Genomic DNA, 15,252 nt, shown 5'->3' on the forward strand with positions numbered 1-15,252 from the left:
TAAATGTTATAAAATTAAGTTATTAAAATTATTACAAATAATTATTAAAAAGTAGTAATTGGTAGAATACAAACAAATACTCATGGATTATAGATAATTTTTTAAATAGTGAACATTGATATAAAATAACTGTACTACTACTAATAATAATAAACAATGATACTACTAGTAATACTTGTTGTTAATGTTATTATTATCATCAGTTCAGTTGTTATATCAATGTTCACTATTAAAAACAAATTATCTATAATCCATGAATAATTGTTTGTATCACTACTACTACTACTACTACTACTACTACTACTACTAATAATAATAATAATAATAATAATAATTACTACGTTTTTATAATCATTTTAACTAATCTTATAACTCAATTTTATAGCATTTTAATAATCACTACTTATTATTTATTAGTATAATTTAGTAGTTGATAATAATAATTATTCCTTATTATTAAATTACATTTTGATAATCACTGCTTATTAATTAAGTAGTAATTAATAATACTGAATTATAATTGCTACTCTATTAATTATTAATTAATACAGCTAATAATTAGTGATTATTAAAATGTTATAAAATTGAGTTAATTTTTTTAAATTATTATTAAAAAAGTAGTTGTTTATTATTATTATTATTATTATTATTAGTAGTAGTAGTAGTAGTAGTAATACAAACAATTATTCATGGATTATAGATAATTAATTATTATTTTTGAATAATGAACATTGATATAACAATTGCACTGATGATAATTAGTTTACAGTTATTACAACACATTGATTAATATTGATAATGGTTATGAAAGGTGACAGTTGTTTTTCTGTGTTTAATGTAATTAATTCTGTGTTTATGCTGTTACCTGCTATAATGCAGAAGATACTCGAGAACTTCCTCAGCCAGCTGTATACTGTACGACACTCAGACTGATTTTGCTGTCGGACACAAAATCACACATCATCAAAGATAATCTTTGGGGATTGAAATAATGCCAGCTAAGGTTGTTCAGCTGGTTCTACTTGCTGTTTATTGTTTTCGTTTTTGAAATGATTCATGGTGTTTTCTCCAGTAAACACCAGTCTTCTCCTTCCTGCTACAGTAGTTCTGCAGGCCCAAAACACACGACTTTGCTTCAGCTGTTTGCATGTCTAACAGTTGCCATTGATGCACCCTGTTGTTCACCAATTGTGTGCATTCTTCTTAAAGTTAGTAAAAAAAAAACTATTGCAGAAAACAGTTTTAAATTGTCATATTTATCACTTTCTTTGCCATGGTACAGTCTTAATTTTTCCATTTAGAGGTCTTGAAAAGGTCTTAAAAGTCTTTAAATTTGTACTTGAAAAATGTGCAGATACCCTGGATGAGAGAGAAAAAGTGAAGTCAGAATCTCATATATTGTCTTCACTTTTTCCTGTCTTTTTTTTTTGGGCTGAGAACCCAAATGTTGTGGTAAGAGGGTATAGTAAATACTCTCTAATGCAATATGAATGTGATGCTACCGGCAAAGAATTTCACACAATCTACACAGCAAAATCCCCAGTGTTGAATTAAGACCCAGAGTGTTTATATAGGTCCAATTGGACCCAAATTAACTCTGAAAGTGTTAATTCAACACTGAGGAATTTGCTGTGTACAAAAGCTGAAAACGTCTACCAAGTCTCCCTGTTGTCCCCTACCCTGACATGGAGGATGAGGCTGATGCTAAACTGAAGTACATCTTTCCTGAACCAATTACACTTCCAATACCTCATTCCAGTGGACTGCTCTTTTCCTTACCAGACTGGCGTGACTTGGAAGAGTCTTACCTTTCCTACAGTAGACTATACTTTTGACACTGTGGCTAATTTGGGATATATAAAACTCAGAATAAAAGTATATCTTTTGGCATAAAGTATGAGATGTATGCTATTGTACAAAATTCCATAGTTTTAAGAGAAATAAAAAAGGTGCTGGATTTAGCCGAAATTGTAGAATTCAAAACGGATGACATTTTATGTGTCAGGGTGCAGGCACTTATGGAGGCAGGTGCAGGGGAGAACAGGAGAAGCAAACTGTAGACAGAACCAAAACTGTAGACAAGAAGCGTAGTCAAAGAAATGGGCAGAGGTCGGTCAATCGGCAAACTGGATAACGTAGACGAGACTTAGAGATGCGGTTGAGATAAACAAAGAAAGGTCAAATACTAGAAGGCAGGCAGAAAGTAACCAGCTTGGTAACAACAGGAAGGAAACACTGAGCAATACTTCGCAGTAAGTGAGAGTGGTGTTTATATCGGGCTGTTGATAATGATGATAATAAGAGACAGGTGCATTTAATAAGCTGGAGACAGAGGGTGCTGTGGTTCTTGGGGGTTGTAGTTTGTGGTGGCCATGTTTGAAGGCTGCTTCGAGCTTGTGCTCTCAACACTGTTACTGTACGGAGCCCCTAAAGGGACATGGAATAAAAAAAATCACAGTAAAAAAAAAAACAAAAAACCTTTGTACTTTTGCGAGATCTCGCAAAACTTTTTGCGAGATCTCGCAAAAGTTAAGCTGATGTACTTCCGGGTCAGCCTGATTTATTTCCGCTGGCTGGTCAGATTGTAAACAATAATGGAGAGTGTTCACCCGTGGGAGACCTGCATGGAGTTTTATTTTGAGATTGGCCTCAAATATAAAGACATAAAATCAGTACTTGCCGATAAACACGGCTTTCATATTAGTGAGAGACATCTGAAGCGACTCCTTAACGAACGAGGACACTAAAGGGACATGGAATTTAAATAAAATAAGTAAAAAAAAACCAAAACTATGTGCTTTTGCGAGATCTCGGAAAACTTTTTGCGAGATCTCGCAAAATCTTAAAGGCTTATGGACTGGTGGTGGTAGCCCGGTCATTTGGGAATCAACAGGATGTCAGGAAGACCAACGAGTTATGGAGGAGGATTTGGAGCAGTTTCTGCGGTCAAGAGGGATCCCTCAAGCAGACATCATTCGCATGACAAGAGACAAGGTGGGCAAAGAATTAATTCAGTCACAAATAACGCTAGAAACTAACTTGGAGGAAAACGGAGTTAGCAATAATAGTTTGCTGTAATGTTAGTACTCCACGTGAATTATGCCATTAGCTAATACAGTATATTATCTTATCATTTTGCCGTATATTAAGTTGTTCTTCTCACGCCACAAAAGTGGACATATCTGTGACATAATGCTAGGGCAGGAAACACACGAGAAGCTACACAGAGGCTACAGTCGTTGAGCACGAAGCACGAAACCATACTTTTGAAAGGCTCAAATATCCCGTGCCGAGGATTGCAGTGGCTGCAAATACTAAGAAAGTATTGTGCGTAGTGTGACAGTGTGACGGCTCAAATGGCGTTAAGAGGTAGGCTTGAGTCGAACATCGCACTAAACCGTAAGCAGTGAGCAGAAAACACATTTAGACGTCCGTTTGTTACTGGTTTATTAACACTGATTATAAAACACATAATAAATATCTGATTTATTATGTGACTGAGGTTTGTTACTGGTTTATTAACACCATAACGTTGGTGAGTCCTAAACAAATGTAAAAAAAAAAAAACCCTACAAAATATCAGGGAGGCAGTTAAATCAGTCAACAGATCACTGAATTGTTTTTTACTGAAGTATTCATATGAATAGAACAGATGCGCTGTCACTGTTCATTTACTATTGAGTTGAACCTATTTAATTTAAAAGACAAATATTATATCTGTTCTAGACTAATTTTATATCTGTTCTACAGAAGAAATTAATATAATGGACTTTGTGTAAAGTAAACCAGTTATCTGCCCTTTCCCATTGCCTTTACACTTCTAATTTATGTTCAAATAAGCATTTCAAGTATTTAACCTAATATTTTCTGTTTGCAGGTGGACAAAGCAGTCATTTCTATTATGACTGATGAGCAAATGGCCAAATACATCAGTTCATATGGTGACCGAATATCTGTCCTTTCCTTCTGCAAGCAAACAATGTCCAGCCCTGATAAAGAGACTCTTATACAAAGAATAAGAGATAAAATAGAAACTCGGAAAATGAGCTCAAGGAGAAAAGGTTTGCAAAACCCAGGAGAGGGTATGTCAAGACAGAGAAACCTCTCAGCAGAAAAGTCTTCTAGGAAGATTGAAATTGGATGGCTTCACTTTGATAAAAATGAATATCATCAAGTGAGAACCAACAATGGTGGAGGAACAAGACATGTATCTGTAGAAAAAACATCAACTGTTGCTCAGATTTTGGAGCTAGGAAAGGAGCTGTTTTTCCCAAATGGGCACTCAACCAAAGGGCATACTGATGACTTTACCTTTGAGGTCTGTGATTTTAAAAGAAAGCAGATTCCTTTAGATGACACAGTTGGCAGACTGTACGAACAAACAAAACTGAAGCTGCTTAGATTTTACATTTGCACTAAAGAGGAAGAACCTTCACCAGATCAGTCTTCAACTGAAGAGGATTACTGTGAAGCTTCATCTGTCAGCATCCCTGAGGGAGCAGGTTCACAGTTGACCAAGGATGGATCTCACCTTGATGTACATGACTCCATTACAGATCCACTGGATCATGGACACTCATCTGACAGTGACATAAGCCAACAGGTCTGTGGCAGTAGGAATAATATTTGTTATAATGTAACAACAGCAAGTTATGACAAATTGAAAGAGATTTTGCTTGAAGATTAAACTTCGGGTAGTACCTTCATTCAAAGATAATGCTTATGTATTTCATAAAACACAGAATGAGATGCCAACAACGGGAAACACTTATTTTCTCACCAGTAAGAAATAGGGTTTAATAGTTTTAATAGGTTTTAGCTTCTTTGAGCCATATGCATTTTTTGCACACCATTTGATCTTAAATGTTTCTCTATTCCATGATTTTTAATTACTGCTGACAATAACTGTGAAAATGTGTCTCTTATTTATTGCAGAATCTCCATTTCCAGTTGCAACAAAGACCCAAACGAAAAGCAATGTCTGAGACTGTGACAGCACAAGGTCCAAGAACATCACAACCCTTTCGTTCAACCCCAAAAGACATTGAAACCATTCACACTGGACAGTGGCAGGACACCAATGCAAATAATCATGATTTGGAAGTGCACTGGAATAATCTCCAACCTTCTAATGATTTCAATGACTCCATTGATATTGTTGACCTCACTGGAGCAGCTCCTAATGTCTCCCTACAAACAAAGCCTGAGCACATCCGTCAAGTTAATTTTGATGAGGAACCGGTAGCAGATGATGCAGATACAGTCCTATGGGATCCAGAAGATAACAGCAGAGCAGATGGAGATGAGGCAGTTGTAATCACATTGCACTACATCAACAGTGAGGATATCACACAGGTAATAATTCTGTGATGAGATTAGGAACATTTTGCGGTATAGAAATAGACTTATTTTATCACATTATTGTACTGGCACACTAATGAATAGATCATGCTACTACTAATATATATCATTTAACGCTCTTAAGGCAGGCATATTTGCTCAGATTGATTCTCCATTTTTATATCAAATTTCTATATCAAAAAATTTTCCTGAACTTGTCTTTCTAATGTATAGTACTATGTCATGCACAGCGTGTCTTAAAAACTGAAAAGTCATCAAAGTCCCTTTGAATTGATTCCTGGGATTGGGCAGCAGCTCAAATAAGCATTTTGTGACTTAATGATGTTTTTCTGTTTTGGGAATTTTAGAGGTTTGCTTTTTTCCCCCCATTTCTGAAAATCTGTGGATTTTTTATGACTATCCTCTGATGTAGACAGCTAATTTGGAAAGACTTTTATAAATTCCAGTCTGCAATCACATCACAGACTTTAGGGTCAACGTGTCTCCTGTCATTTATACATTGTATTTTATTCATTCTTCAGAGTACTGAGATGAATGGACTCCCAGTGCCCTCATCTAATGACCTGCCTACACTAGCTCTGGAGTCCATAGATGGGGAGGCAGTGCAAACTGCACAGGTAAGATGCTGATAATGATCTGATACTCTAGGAATCAGCTTTTAAAAACATTTCTGTAATGTCTGTGAGGCTCTGGAGTAGCTCTGACGGGTCAGTAACTGTGATGAGGTCATATTGATACTACTACAAGTTAGAATATTTTCACCCTTGCTTCATTGATGAAACACTAGTTTTGTGGATGTTTTGTTCTTCTCACAGCACAGTGGACCGACTCTTTTACCACAAGATCCAAGCAGCCAGCCTTCGCTATCAACCTCACCTGACAACCCAGGGAATCCAGAGAACACGCAGCGTATGTCAATTCGTAGGATTAAAGTTGTTGAAGATCTTTTGTCTGTATTTATGGACAGTAGCATAATGTATTTGACTCTTAAGATGTACTTTGTAAATGAAAACGCTATTGATGATGCTGGAGTGTCAAGGGAGGTTTACACTGCATTCTGGGAACAATTTCTTGAACAGTGTGAAGGGGAAACGGAGCGAGTGCCGAGGCTGAGGCCAGACTTCTGTGAGGCTGAATGGCAAGCGGTTGGGCGGATCTGGGTGAAAGGGTTATTAGACCACGGTGTCATGCCCGTGAAGCTCTCAAAGGCTTTCATTTTAGCCTGTATTCATGGCATTGACTCAGTTGATGTAGACGTCCTGATGACATCATTTTTCAATTTCCTTCCTCCTGTTGAGAGATCAGCTGTTGAGAAGGCTCTCCAGGGGACAATGGAGGAAAGTGATGAAGAGGATTTGCTTGACCTCTTTACGAGGATGGGTTCCCATTTCCTACCTCCAAAGAACAGCATGCAAACTGCCATAGAAACAATGGCTCACAAGGCTATTCTACAAGAGCCAAAATACATAATCGATTGCTTCTCCACACCCATGGCAGTTTTGCAGCATAAACTGTCAGACAAAGGAAGTGTATTGTCTCTGTATGAGGCAAAGAAGGCCACAGGCAAAAGAGTGTCGCAGCTTTTGGAAACAACAAACATGGTGCTGTCACAGAGAGAGCAGGCAACCTTTAACCATCTCCAACGTTACATAAAAAATGCTGACCAAACTAAAGCTGAAAAAATCCTGCGTTTCTGCACTGGTTCATCTGTCATGTGTGTTGACAAAATCATGGTATGCTTTAATGCTGAAACTGGACTAAACAGAAGGCCTGTTGCTCATACCTGTGGTGCCACCCTTGAAGTACCCTGCATGTACAGCTCTTACCCTGAATTTCGTACAGAATTTGACAACATCCTGTCCAGTAACTACTTTCAAATGGACATCCTCTGAACCTGAGAGGGCAGTCCTGATCGACACCCAGTCCTGCGACACTCTTTTGCCTGAGAGGGCAGTCCTGATCAGGCCTCATAGGAACAGGCCTCTGTTATATGGCTGATCATGTTCTTGATCAAGTTCTTGTTTTCACATCTAAACATTTGATGCACTTTACTGTGTGTAGGGGAATGTGCAATTCTATTTTATTTTTTGTCTTAATTTCTTTGTCTTAATTTAATTTTAAAATGTGCATCTTAATTGTATTAGTGTCATACCAGTTTGATTACTCTGGAAAATCTGCAGAAATGTTATTAAAAACATTGTTATTAAACATGTCAGTTGTCCGATTTCAGATTTCTAGGCCAGTTTCAGATGAATTACTAACCAAGACAGCAAGTTTACAAAGAAGTGTTTTTAAAAACAAGTGCTTTTCATGACCAGCAGTTCAAAAGCCAAAGATGTTATCCTATCATAAAACGTTGAGAAAACAGAATATTCACCTTTAGAGATTAGACATTTTAATTGTACAGTTAAAATTCATACAATACTGACAGCTTCATTATATACATGGACTTTTAGTAGTACTTCAAAGTTTGACACTGATTTGATTTGCTAAAGCAACACCAGGTGAAGATCAATTGTGTACTGTGACCCATACGTCAAGCCAAACACGTTTCAAGAAAAAAGTTGAAATTATTTAAAATGACAATAGAACACAATGAAATTGTAGCATGGTGATAGCAAGGAAAAGCTCAACTCTGGCTTCTACAGGACACAACTCAGGACTTACACTGACAGAGATGCACTGATGGCCTCTCTTAAGCGCATGTACAGGTTCACAGCCTGATATGGATCTGCTGGTAGATTCAGATGGCTCTCAGCCAAAAAGATATTGCACAGTTCATATACATCCAAATCACATGGTATGGTCTGGCGAAAGACGCACTGGCTTTTGCACAATTGAATATCTTCATTTTCAACTGGGGAAAGGAAGTCTCTTGTCCTGTAAAGTTCAGGCATGGCATACATGACATTAGGCCGACCACTGGGGACGTTTGTGTTCTTCGAGGGCCTGATGGTGTGTGCGTTCCACACCTGTGCAGTGTCATCCAACTCACCCTGTTAAAAATAATACACAAATGTAATTAGGAGGGATGCACATGCATGTCAACTTAAATCATGCCCACCACACACACACACAACTTCTCTCACTCTCCCCTTTCTATCTTTTCCTCTCCTTTCCCCTTTCCCTGTGTCTCTCCACCTTTCATCCTCTCTGTCCCCCTTCTCGGTCTCATATACACAGGTACACATACATGAAAACATTACAATTGATAAATTCACCTGGATGAGTCCCATGCAACAGAACCGCAGGAGGCTTTTATCCAGAAACCCACCATCAAAGAAGCCGTTATCTCTGAGGTCGGCGAACAAGGATAACCAGAACTCCACGCACTGGCTGCGAAGAAAACCCCACCAATATTCAATCCTTTGATTGGCGGTGCTGGCTCCTTCCAAGTAACTGTCAATGCTCTCTGGGGGTGTGGGGACGAGGAAACGCTGGAAGTCTTTGACGTGGACATTTTCAGTACCAAGATCGCCTCTGACAATTCGAGGGCAGCCCCCTAAACGCTGCACTACTTCAATGTAATAACCTCCGATTAACTTTGGGTCATTACTTGTTGTGTAGGCATTAAGCCACATTATTTTCCTCGAAAAACCATCAATACATCCATGGACGCATATGCCATATGGTTTCAGTTTATCATAAGAGTCAATATGCCAAATGAAGTTTGGCCCTTTTGAAAAGTAGCTCCGTCGTCTGAGACGTCTTGTCTGCCTTAACGACACTCCTCTCGGATCAAGCTCCTTCAACACCAAGCGCACGTCTTCTTTCCTCACTCGTAGTCCATGTTCTCTGCATTTAGCAAACATCCAGCGGTAACCATGAAGCTGTCCAGATGATCGTAGTTGGTTGCTAATGAATTCAACCAGGATCGCCAACTCACAGAACGTTTTCCTCCGAAAGTGTCCTCGTTCGTTAAGGAGTCGCTTCAGATGTCTCTCACTAATATGAAAGCCGTGTTTATCGGCAAGTACTGATTTTATGTCTTTATATTTGAGGCCAATCTCAAAATAAAACTCCATGCAGGTCTCCCACGGGTGAACACTCTCCATTATTGTTTACAATCTGACCAGCCAGCGGAAATAAATCAGGCTGACCCGGAAGTACATCAGCTTAACTTTTGCGAGATCTCGCAAAGATTTTGCGAGATCTCGCAAAAAGTTTGCAAGATCTCGCAAAAGTACATAGTTTTTTTTGCGAGATCTCGCAAAGATTTTGCGAGATCTCGCAAAAAGTTTGCAAGATCTCGCAAAAGTACATAGTTTTTTTTTTTTAACTTTGATTTTTTTTTTATTCCATTTTTAAATTTGATTTTTTTTTTTTAATTCGATGTCCCTTTAGGGGCTCCGTATTACTGACATTATGTTAATTAGATTACTTAATATGCAGATCAGGTCATTTCTGTTATTAAATTTGAAATCTACAACCATCAATGTGCTATTGTACAAAATTCAATGGTTTTAAGCATGATAATAACAAAGTTGTGGTTATTTGCAGAAACCTCTGTAATTACACAAAAAAGTGGTTCCATTTCGTGATGCATGTATATAGATCTACCAGGTCACATTTCCAAAGAAGCCTCCCAATTACTTACCTTTAAATTATGACATCTCTGGATCTGATTGTCTGATTGTTCAATTTTTATGAAATAAAAAGTACATGTTTGTAAGAATGTGTTTGCTGTAATTCTTTTAAAAGATGGTCAGTTTCAATTATTTGAAAATTGCACTTGGCATTGCTACTTCTCTGGAGACTACCCACAGTACTAAATCATCTCACTTGTTTAATTGTGGACTGATGAAAATCTAAACTCACTGAGATTCATTTGTAACCTTTTCCAGCTTTATGCAAATCAACAATTCTTGATTTTCAGTCTTCTGATATTTCTCTTTTTATGAGGCATGGTTTACATCAGCTGATGCTTCTTGTGAAGAGCAAACTCAAAATGTTTGAGTGTCAAAGTAGCTCTCAATAACATCCCCAAACTTGTTTCATTGACTGGACTCCAGGTTTGTTAACTCTTGATTCTAATAAGTTTTTGTTGAAGTAATTAACCTAGGGTTTCACATACTTTTTTCCAACATACACTGTGAATGTTTGAATGATAAAGCCAATATGGACAAGAAGACAGCAATAATTAGTGTGTTATTAGTTAAAAAATTGTATTTCTTCATTACTGTAACTTGGATGATCAGACCATATTTTAAGATAAATTTATATGTAAATGCAAGTAATTCCAAAGAGTTTGCTTACTTTTTCATGCCACTGTATATACAAATAACATAATACAATATTAAAGCTGAGAGCACCATCACTGGTCACTCTCTCATCATAATGAATTATGACAGCATCATTTCCCTCCTGACCACTAGAACAGTATAAATACCAGAGAACTATTATCATGAAGATGTTCTTTATTCACATTGCAACAGTTTACCTCCTCCATTCACCCACCCACAAGAAAGTTATTTTTGTTGTTGCTGTTGTTGTATGGTGTCTCTTTTTATTATTTATTATATTTACATCTTTTACAGACATGCAGAGTGCAGGAGTTTCTAGTAACTACAGCAATATTTATTTATTATATCTTAAAGCCCATTTGTTTGAGAAGGTCTTGTTGTTGGATGCCCTAGTTGGGATCTTCCTCTATATAAACTGCTTAATGATATTCACATTTCTGAAAAAGGAGGCGTTGAGAGAAGAAACTCGATACATTTTGTTTGCACAAACACTGTTTGTGGACACTGCACTCATACTGATATCTGTGTTGCTTACTCTTGGGAGTTATTTCCAATATCAATGCACATGATTGTTTGTACTGTCAGTTTTATGATTCTCTCCTTTTTCAGCACTGACTTTGGTGGCTATGTGTCTGGAAGGCTATGTGGCTATATGCATGCCTTTGAGACATGCGGACATTTCTACAAGAAGGACCAGATATTATGGGTTTCTTATCATTTGAAGTGTCAGTTCTATAATCCCTGTGTTCTCTGGTATTGCATATTTGGCAGTAGCTCCACCTGCTGCTCTTTTCTCCTATGCAGTGTGTAATCAAGAGGTAATGTTAGTCAAAGAATGGCAGGCACATGGTCATGCTATAATTTACATTATCTTTTTCCTTTTTTTGATGATTATCATTGTGTTGACCTACGTCAAGATAATGACTGCAGCCAGAGCTGCTTCCTCTGAGAAAAAGAAATCAGCCAATAAGAGTCTCAGAACTGTGCTGCTTCATGCATTTCAACTGCTTCTGTGCATGATAGTTTTTAAACCCATATATAGAAATGGCATACTACAAATTTGAAGAAATAACACTTAGGAACATAAGATATTCCAATTTTATTATTTTTACCATGTAGTCTTAGGGCGGCACGGTGGTGTAGTGGTTTGCACTGTCGCCTCACAACAAGAAGGTCCGGGTTTGAGCCCCGTGGCCGACGAGGGCCTTTCTGTGTGGAGTTTGCATGTTGTCCGCGTGGGTTTCCTCTGGGTGCTCCGGTTTCCCCCACAGTCCAAAGACATGCAGGTTAGGTTAACTGGCGACTCTAAATTGACCGTGAGTGTGAATGGTTGTCTGTGTCTATGTGCCAGCCCTGTGATGACCTGGCGACTTGTCCAGGGTGTGCCCTGCCTTTCGCCCGTAGTCAGCTAGGATAGGCTCCAGCTTGCCTGTGACCCTGTAGAACAGGATAAAGCAGCTAGAGATAATGAGATGTAGTCTTATTCCACTGATATATGGAGTCAGAGATAAAACAAAATTTGCCTTGTTTTTAGACATTATGCTTTGTGTGGTACTGATCACCTTTTCTTAACATTGTTTGAAAACAAACAATTGAAATTAAGACCAGTTCAGAAACAATACTGGTCATCATAACCTTAATGATTATTGCAGTGAGTGGTATCCAAATGTCTGAGACCACACTGAAAAGCTGGAATTTATTTATTTATTTATTTATTTAAAATTGGAAATGAGCAGAAAACTTTGGAATTGTAAAATATTTAAAAGAAAGAATGTTTTAAGAAGGGCGGCATGGTGGTGTAGTGGTTGGCACTGTCGCCTCACAGCAAGAAGGTCTGGGTTCGAGCCCCGTGGCCAGCGAGGGCCTTTCTGTGCGGAGTTTGCATGTTCTCCCCGTGTCCGCGTGGGTTTCCTCCGGGTGTTCCAGTTTCCCCCACAGTCCAAAGACATGCCATAAAAGCATTACTGTAAGATTCCAGAGCGTCCTCCAGGTGTGACTTTCAACTGTCCTCATGGGGCCGTCCTCCACAGGAGCGATGTGATGAGACTCCAACCAGACACAGGACACCAGGATGGATCAAGCAGGTCAGAGGAGCAGAAGAGGTCAGCATCTCGATCCCAGGATTGACATGTAACTCAGAGGGACAGATTTGGGGGGAGGGGGAGAGAGCGAGAAAGGGAGAGAAAACACAGGTAGTTAGGTATGCCCAATGTCACCTGAATAAGTAAGAACAGTATACATATTGCACTGAGTACAAGCAGGGACTCCGGCAACTAACTATGACAGCATAACTAAAAGGGGAGAGCCAGAAGGTAACACAGGCATGAGGGAGCCCCAGGACATAAAGCAGCCAGCCACTACACCGTCAACAAACTCGAGTGAGCAAGCGAGTGGGGACTGACACCATCCATACATCCCAGTTTACCAAAACACTATGTCTGAGGACCCTCCAGATCTACACCTTTACCTCATAAACACCATTAACAAAAGGCTTGACTAAACAGATGTGTTTTCAGCCTAGACTTAAAGGGATAGTTCGGGATTTTTGACATGAATCTGTATGGCATCCCCATCGATAGTGTCGTGCAAACACACTGACCTTACCCCTGACAGCATCCTGTGAGTCCAGTTCTTATCCAGTTTTGGTCCAGACGAAAGTAGTCCGGCAAGTTTGTTGGGGTCACAAAAGTAAAACGTTTTTCGTCTCAAAACTGTATGTGTTCAAAAGAGTGATATATTTGCATCACAAAACCGTTGCCAAATAAAAAGTCAGACCTCGAAATCGCTTGGTGCTATTTTCTCTCCCTTCTTATCACTGCGCGCTGCTTATCTAATGTCCTTTACACATTCCTCAATTCTATTAAGCTGGTGTCTCTCATCAGGTTTTGCTGACACATACAACTGTGTGTCATCAGCATAACAATGGAAACTAATACAATGTTTACGAATAATATCACCCAGAGGTAACATACAGTATATAAAGAAAAAAGCAGTGGACCCAAGACAGAACCTTGTGGAACACCAAACTTTACCTCAGTACGTCTAGAAATATCACCATTTATATCAACATACTGATAGCGATCAGTTAAATAAGTTCTGAGCTAGGAGAGGGCCATTCCCTTAACTCCCACAACATTTTCTAGTCTATCCAGAAGAATGGAATGATCAATGGTATCAAATGCTGCACTAAGGTCAAGCAACACAAGCAGTGAGACACAGCCCTGATCAGACGCCAACAGTAGGTCGTTTACTACTTTAACCAGTGCTGTCTCTGTGCTATGATGAGGTCTAAGTCCTGACTGATACATTTCATGGATGTTATTCCAATGTAAATATGAGCATAACTGCTGTGCCACAGCTTTTTCAAGGATCTTGGAGATAAAGGGAAGGTTTGATATTGGCCGATAATTGGACAGCTGACAGGGATCAAGGTCAGGTTTTTTAATCAGGGGTTTGATAACTGCTAGTTTAAAGGATTTGGGTACATAGCCAATCGTAAGAGAAGAATTTATTATTTTTAGAAGCGGTTCAATTACTTCAGGTATTATCTGTTTGAATAGACGTGTAGGTAAGGGATCTAGTACGCAAGTTGAGGCTTTTGATGCAGAGATTAATGAAAGTAATTCAGTTTCTTTTAGGGGAGTAAAACATTCTAATTGCTGATCTGATACAGTTATATTGTTAACTACAGGGTCACTTACATTGTCTGACCTTAAATTAGTAGTTTGAATTTTTTGTCGGATATTCTCAATTTTGTCATTAAAAAAATTCATGAAGTCGTTGCTACTACATACTACAGGTGTGCATGTGTCTATAGTGGACTTATTCCTGGTTAATTTTGCTACACTATTAAATAGGAATCTAGGATTATTTTTGTTATCTTCTATTAGGGAGGAGAGATAAGTTGATCTTGCAGCAAGAGCTTTTCTAGACTTCAGGAAGTCCACCTGCTGCTCAGTACTCCTATGCAGTGTGCACTGTGGAGCTAATTTTAGGTGAATCATGGCAGGCACACGGACGTGCCATCATTTTTATTATCCTTTTCATTTTTTTAATCATTATCATTGTCTTCACCTACATCAAGATAATGATTGCAGCTAGAGCTGCTTCCTCTGAGAAAAAAAGAAATCAACCAGTAAGAGTCTCAGGACTGTGCTGCTTCATGCATTTCAGTTGCTTCTGTGCATAGTGCAGTTTTTAAACCCATATATACAAATGGCATATTGGGGGGTTGAAGCAATGATGTTGCGGAAAATAAGATATTCCATGTTTATAGCTTTTATGATTGCACCACGTTGTCTCAGTCCATTGATTTATGGTCTCAGAGATGAAAATTTTTTTCATGCTTTAAGACATTATGCTATGTGTGGCACGGATTGCATTTTCCCAACATTGCTTAAAGTTAAAAAATTGAAAATAAGACCAATTTAAATACAAAACAGGACATAATTAAATAAGTGATTATTGTATGTGATTTTTAGATTGTTTGATGAAAACAGATGCCTTAATGACTGTGCTAAAATTCTCTACCAACCTTTGGTGAGTTGAATATATTGGAATTTATTTATACAACAAAAAATGTGGAAAAATATATGCCCCTGAGGCTGAGTTGTCTTAAATACATTTTGATCAAGGCTTATTGTTGAAA

The 15,252-nt window shown here is 38.3% G+C and overlaps 1 protein-coding gene and 1 pseudogene across 1 annotated transcript; both read left to right on the forward strand.

Annotated features, from left to right (window-relative positions):
• Nucleotides 1-2,563: 2,563 nt before the first annotated feature.
• On the forward strand, nucleotides 2,564-7,536 carry LOC132864624 (uncharacterized). Its single transcript, XM_060898043.1, has 5 exons — nucleotides 2,564-2,994; nucleotides 3,878-4,603; nucleotides 4,936-5,355; nucleotides 5,883-5,978; nucleotides 6,177-7,536. The coding sequence occupies exons 1-5, from the start codon at nucleotides 2,917-2,919 to the stop codon at nucleotides 7,251-7,253; spliced, it is 2,397 nt and encodes a 798-aa protein (XP_060754026.1). The 5' UTR covers nucleotides 2,564-2,916; the 3' UTR covers nucleotides 7,254-7,536.
• A 1,683-nt stretch (nucleotides 7,537-9,219) lies between these two features.
• On the forward strand, nucleotides 9,220-15,147 carry LOC132901114 (odorant receptor 131-2-like; annotated as a pseudogene).
• Nucleotides 15,148-15,252: the final 105 nt, after the last annotated feature.

This window comes from Neoarius graeffei, chromosome 17 (assembly GCF_027579695.1).
Source record: "Neoarius graeffei isolate fNeoGra1 chromosome 17, fNeoGra1.pri, whole genome shotgun sequence".
NCBI lineage: Eukaryota > Metazoa > Chordata > Actinopteri > Siluriformes > Ariidae > Neoarius > Neoarius graeffei.

What these genes read in the sequence shown, in the direction of transcription:
- LOC132864624 (XM_060898043.1), top strand. Translation starts at nt 2,917, where the DNA reads ATGGAGGAGGATTTGGAGCAGTTTCTGCGGTCAAGAGGGATCCCTCAA. An exon ending in TTCGCATGACAAGAGACAAG is followed by an intron (nt 2,995 to 3,877) that starts GTGGGCAAAGAA and finishes TTCTGTTTGCAG; the next exon opens with GTGGACAAAGCAGTCATTTC. An exon ending in ACAGTGACATAAGCCAACAG is followed by an intron (nt 4,604 to 4,935) that starts GTCTGTGGCAGT and finishes TATTTATTGCAG; the next exon opens with AATCTCCATTTCCAGTTGCA.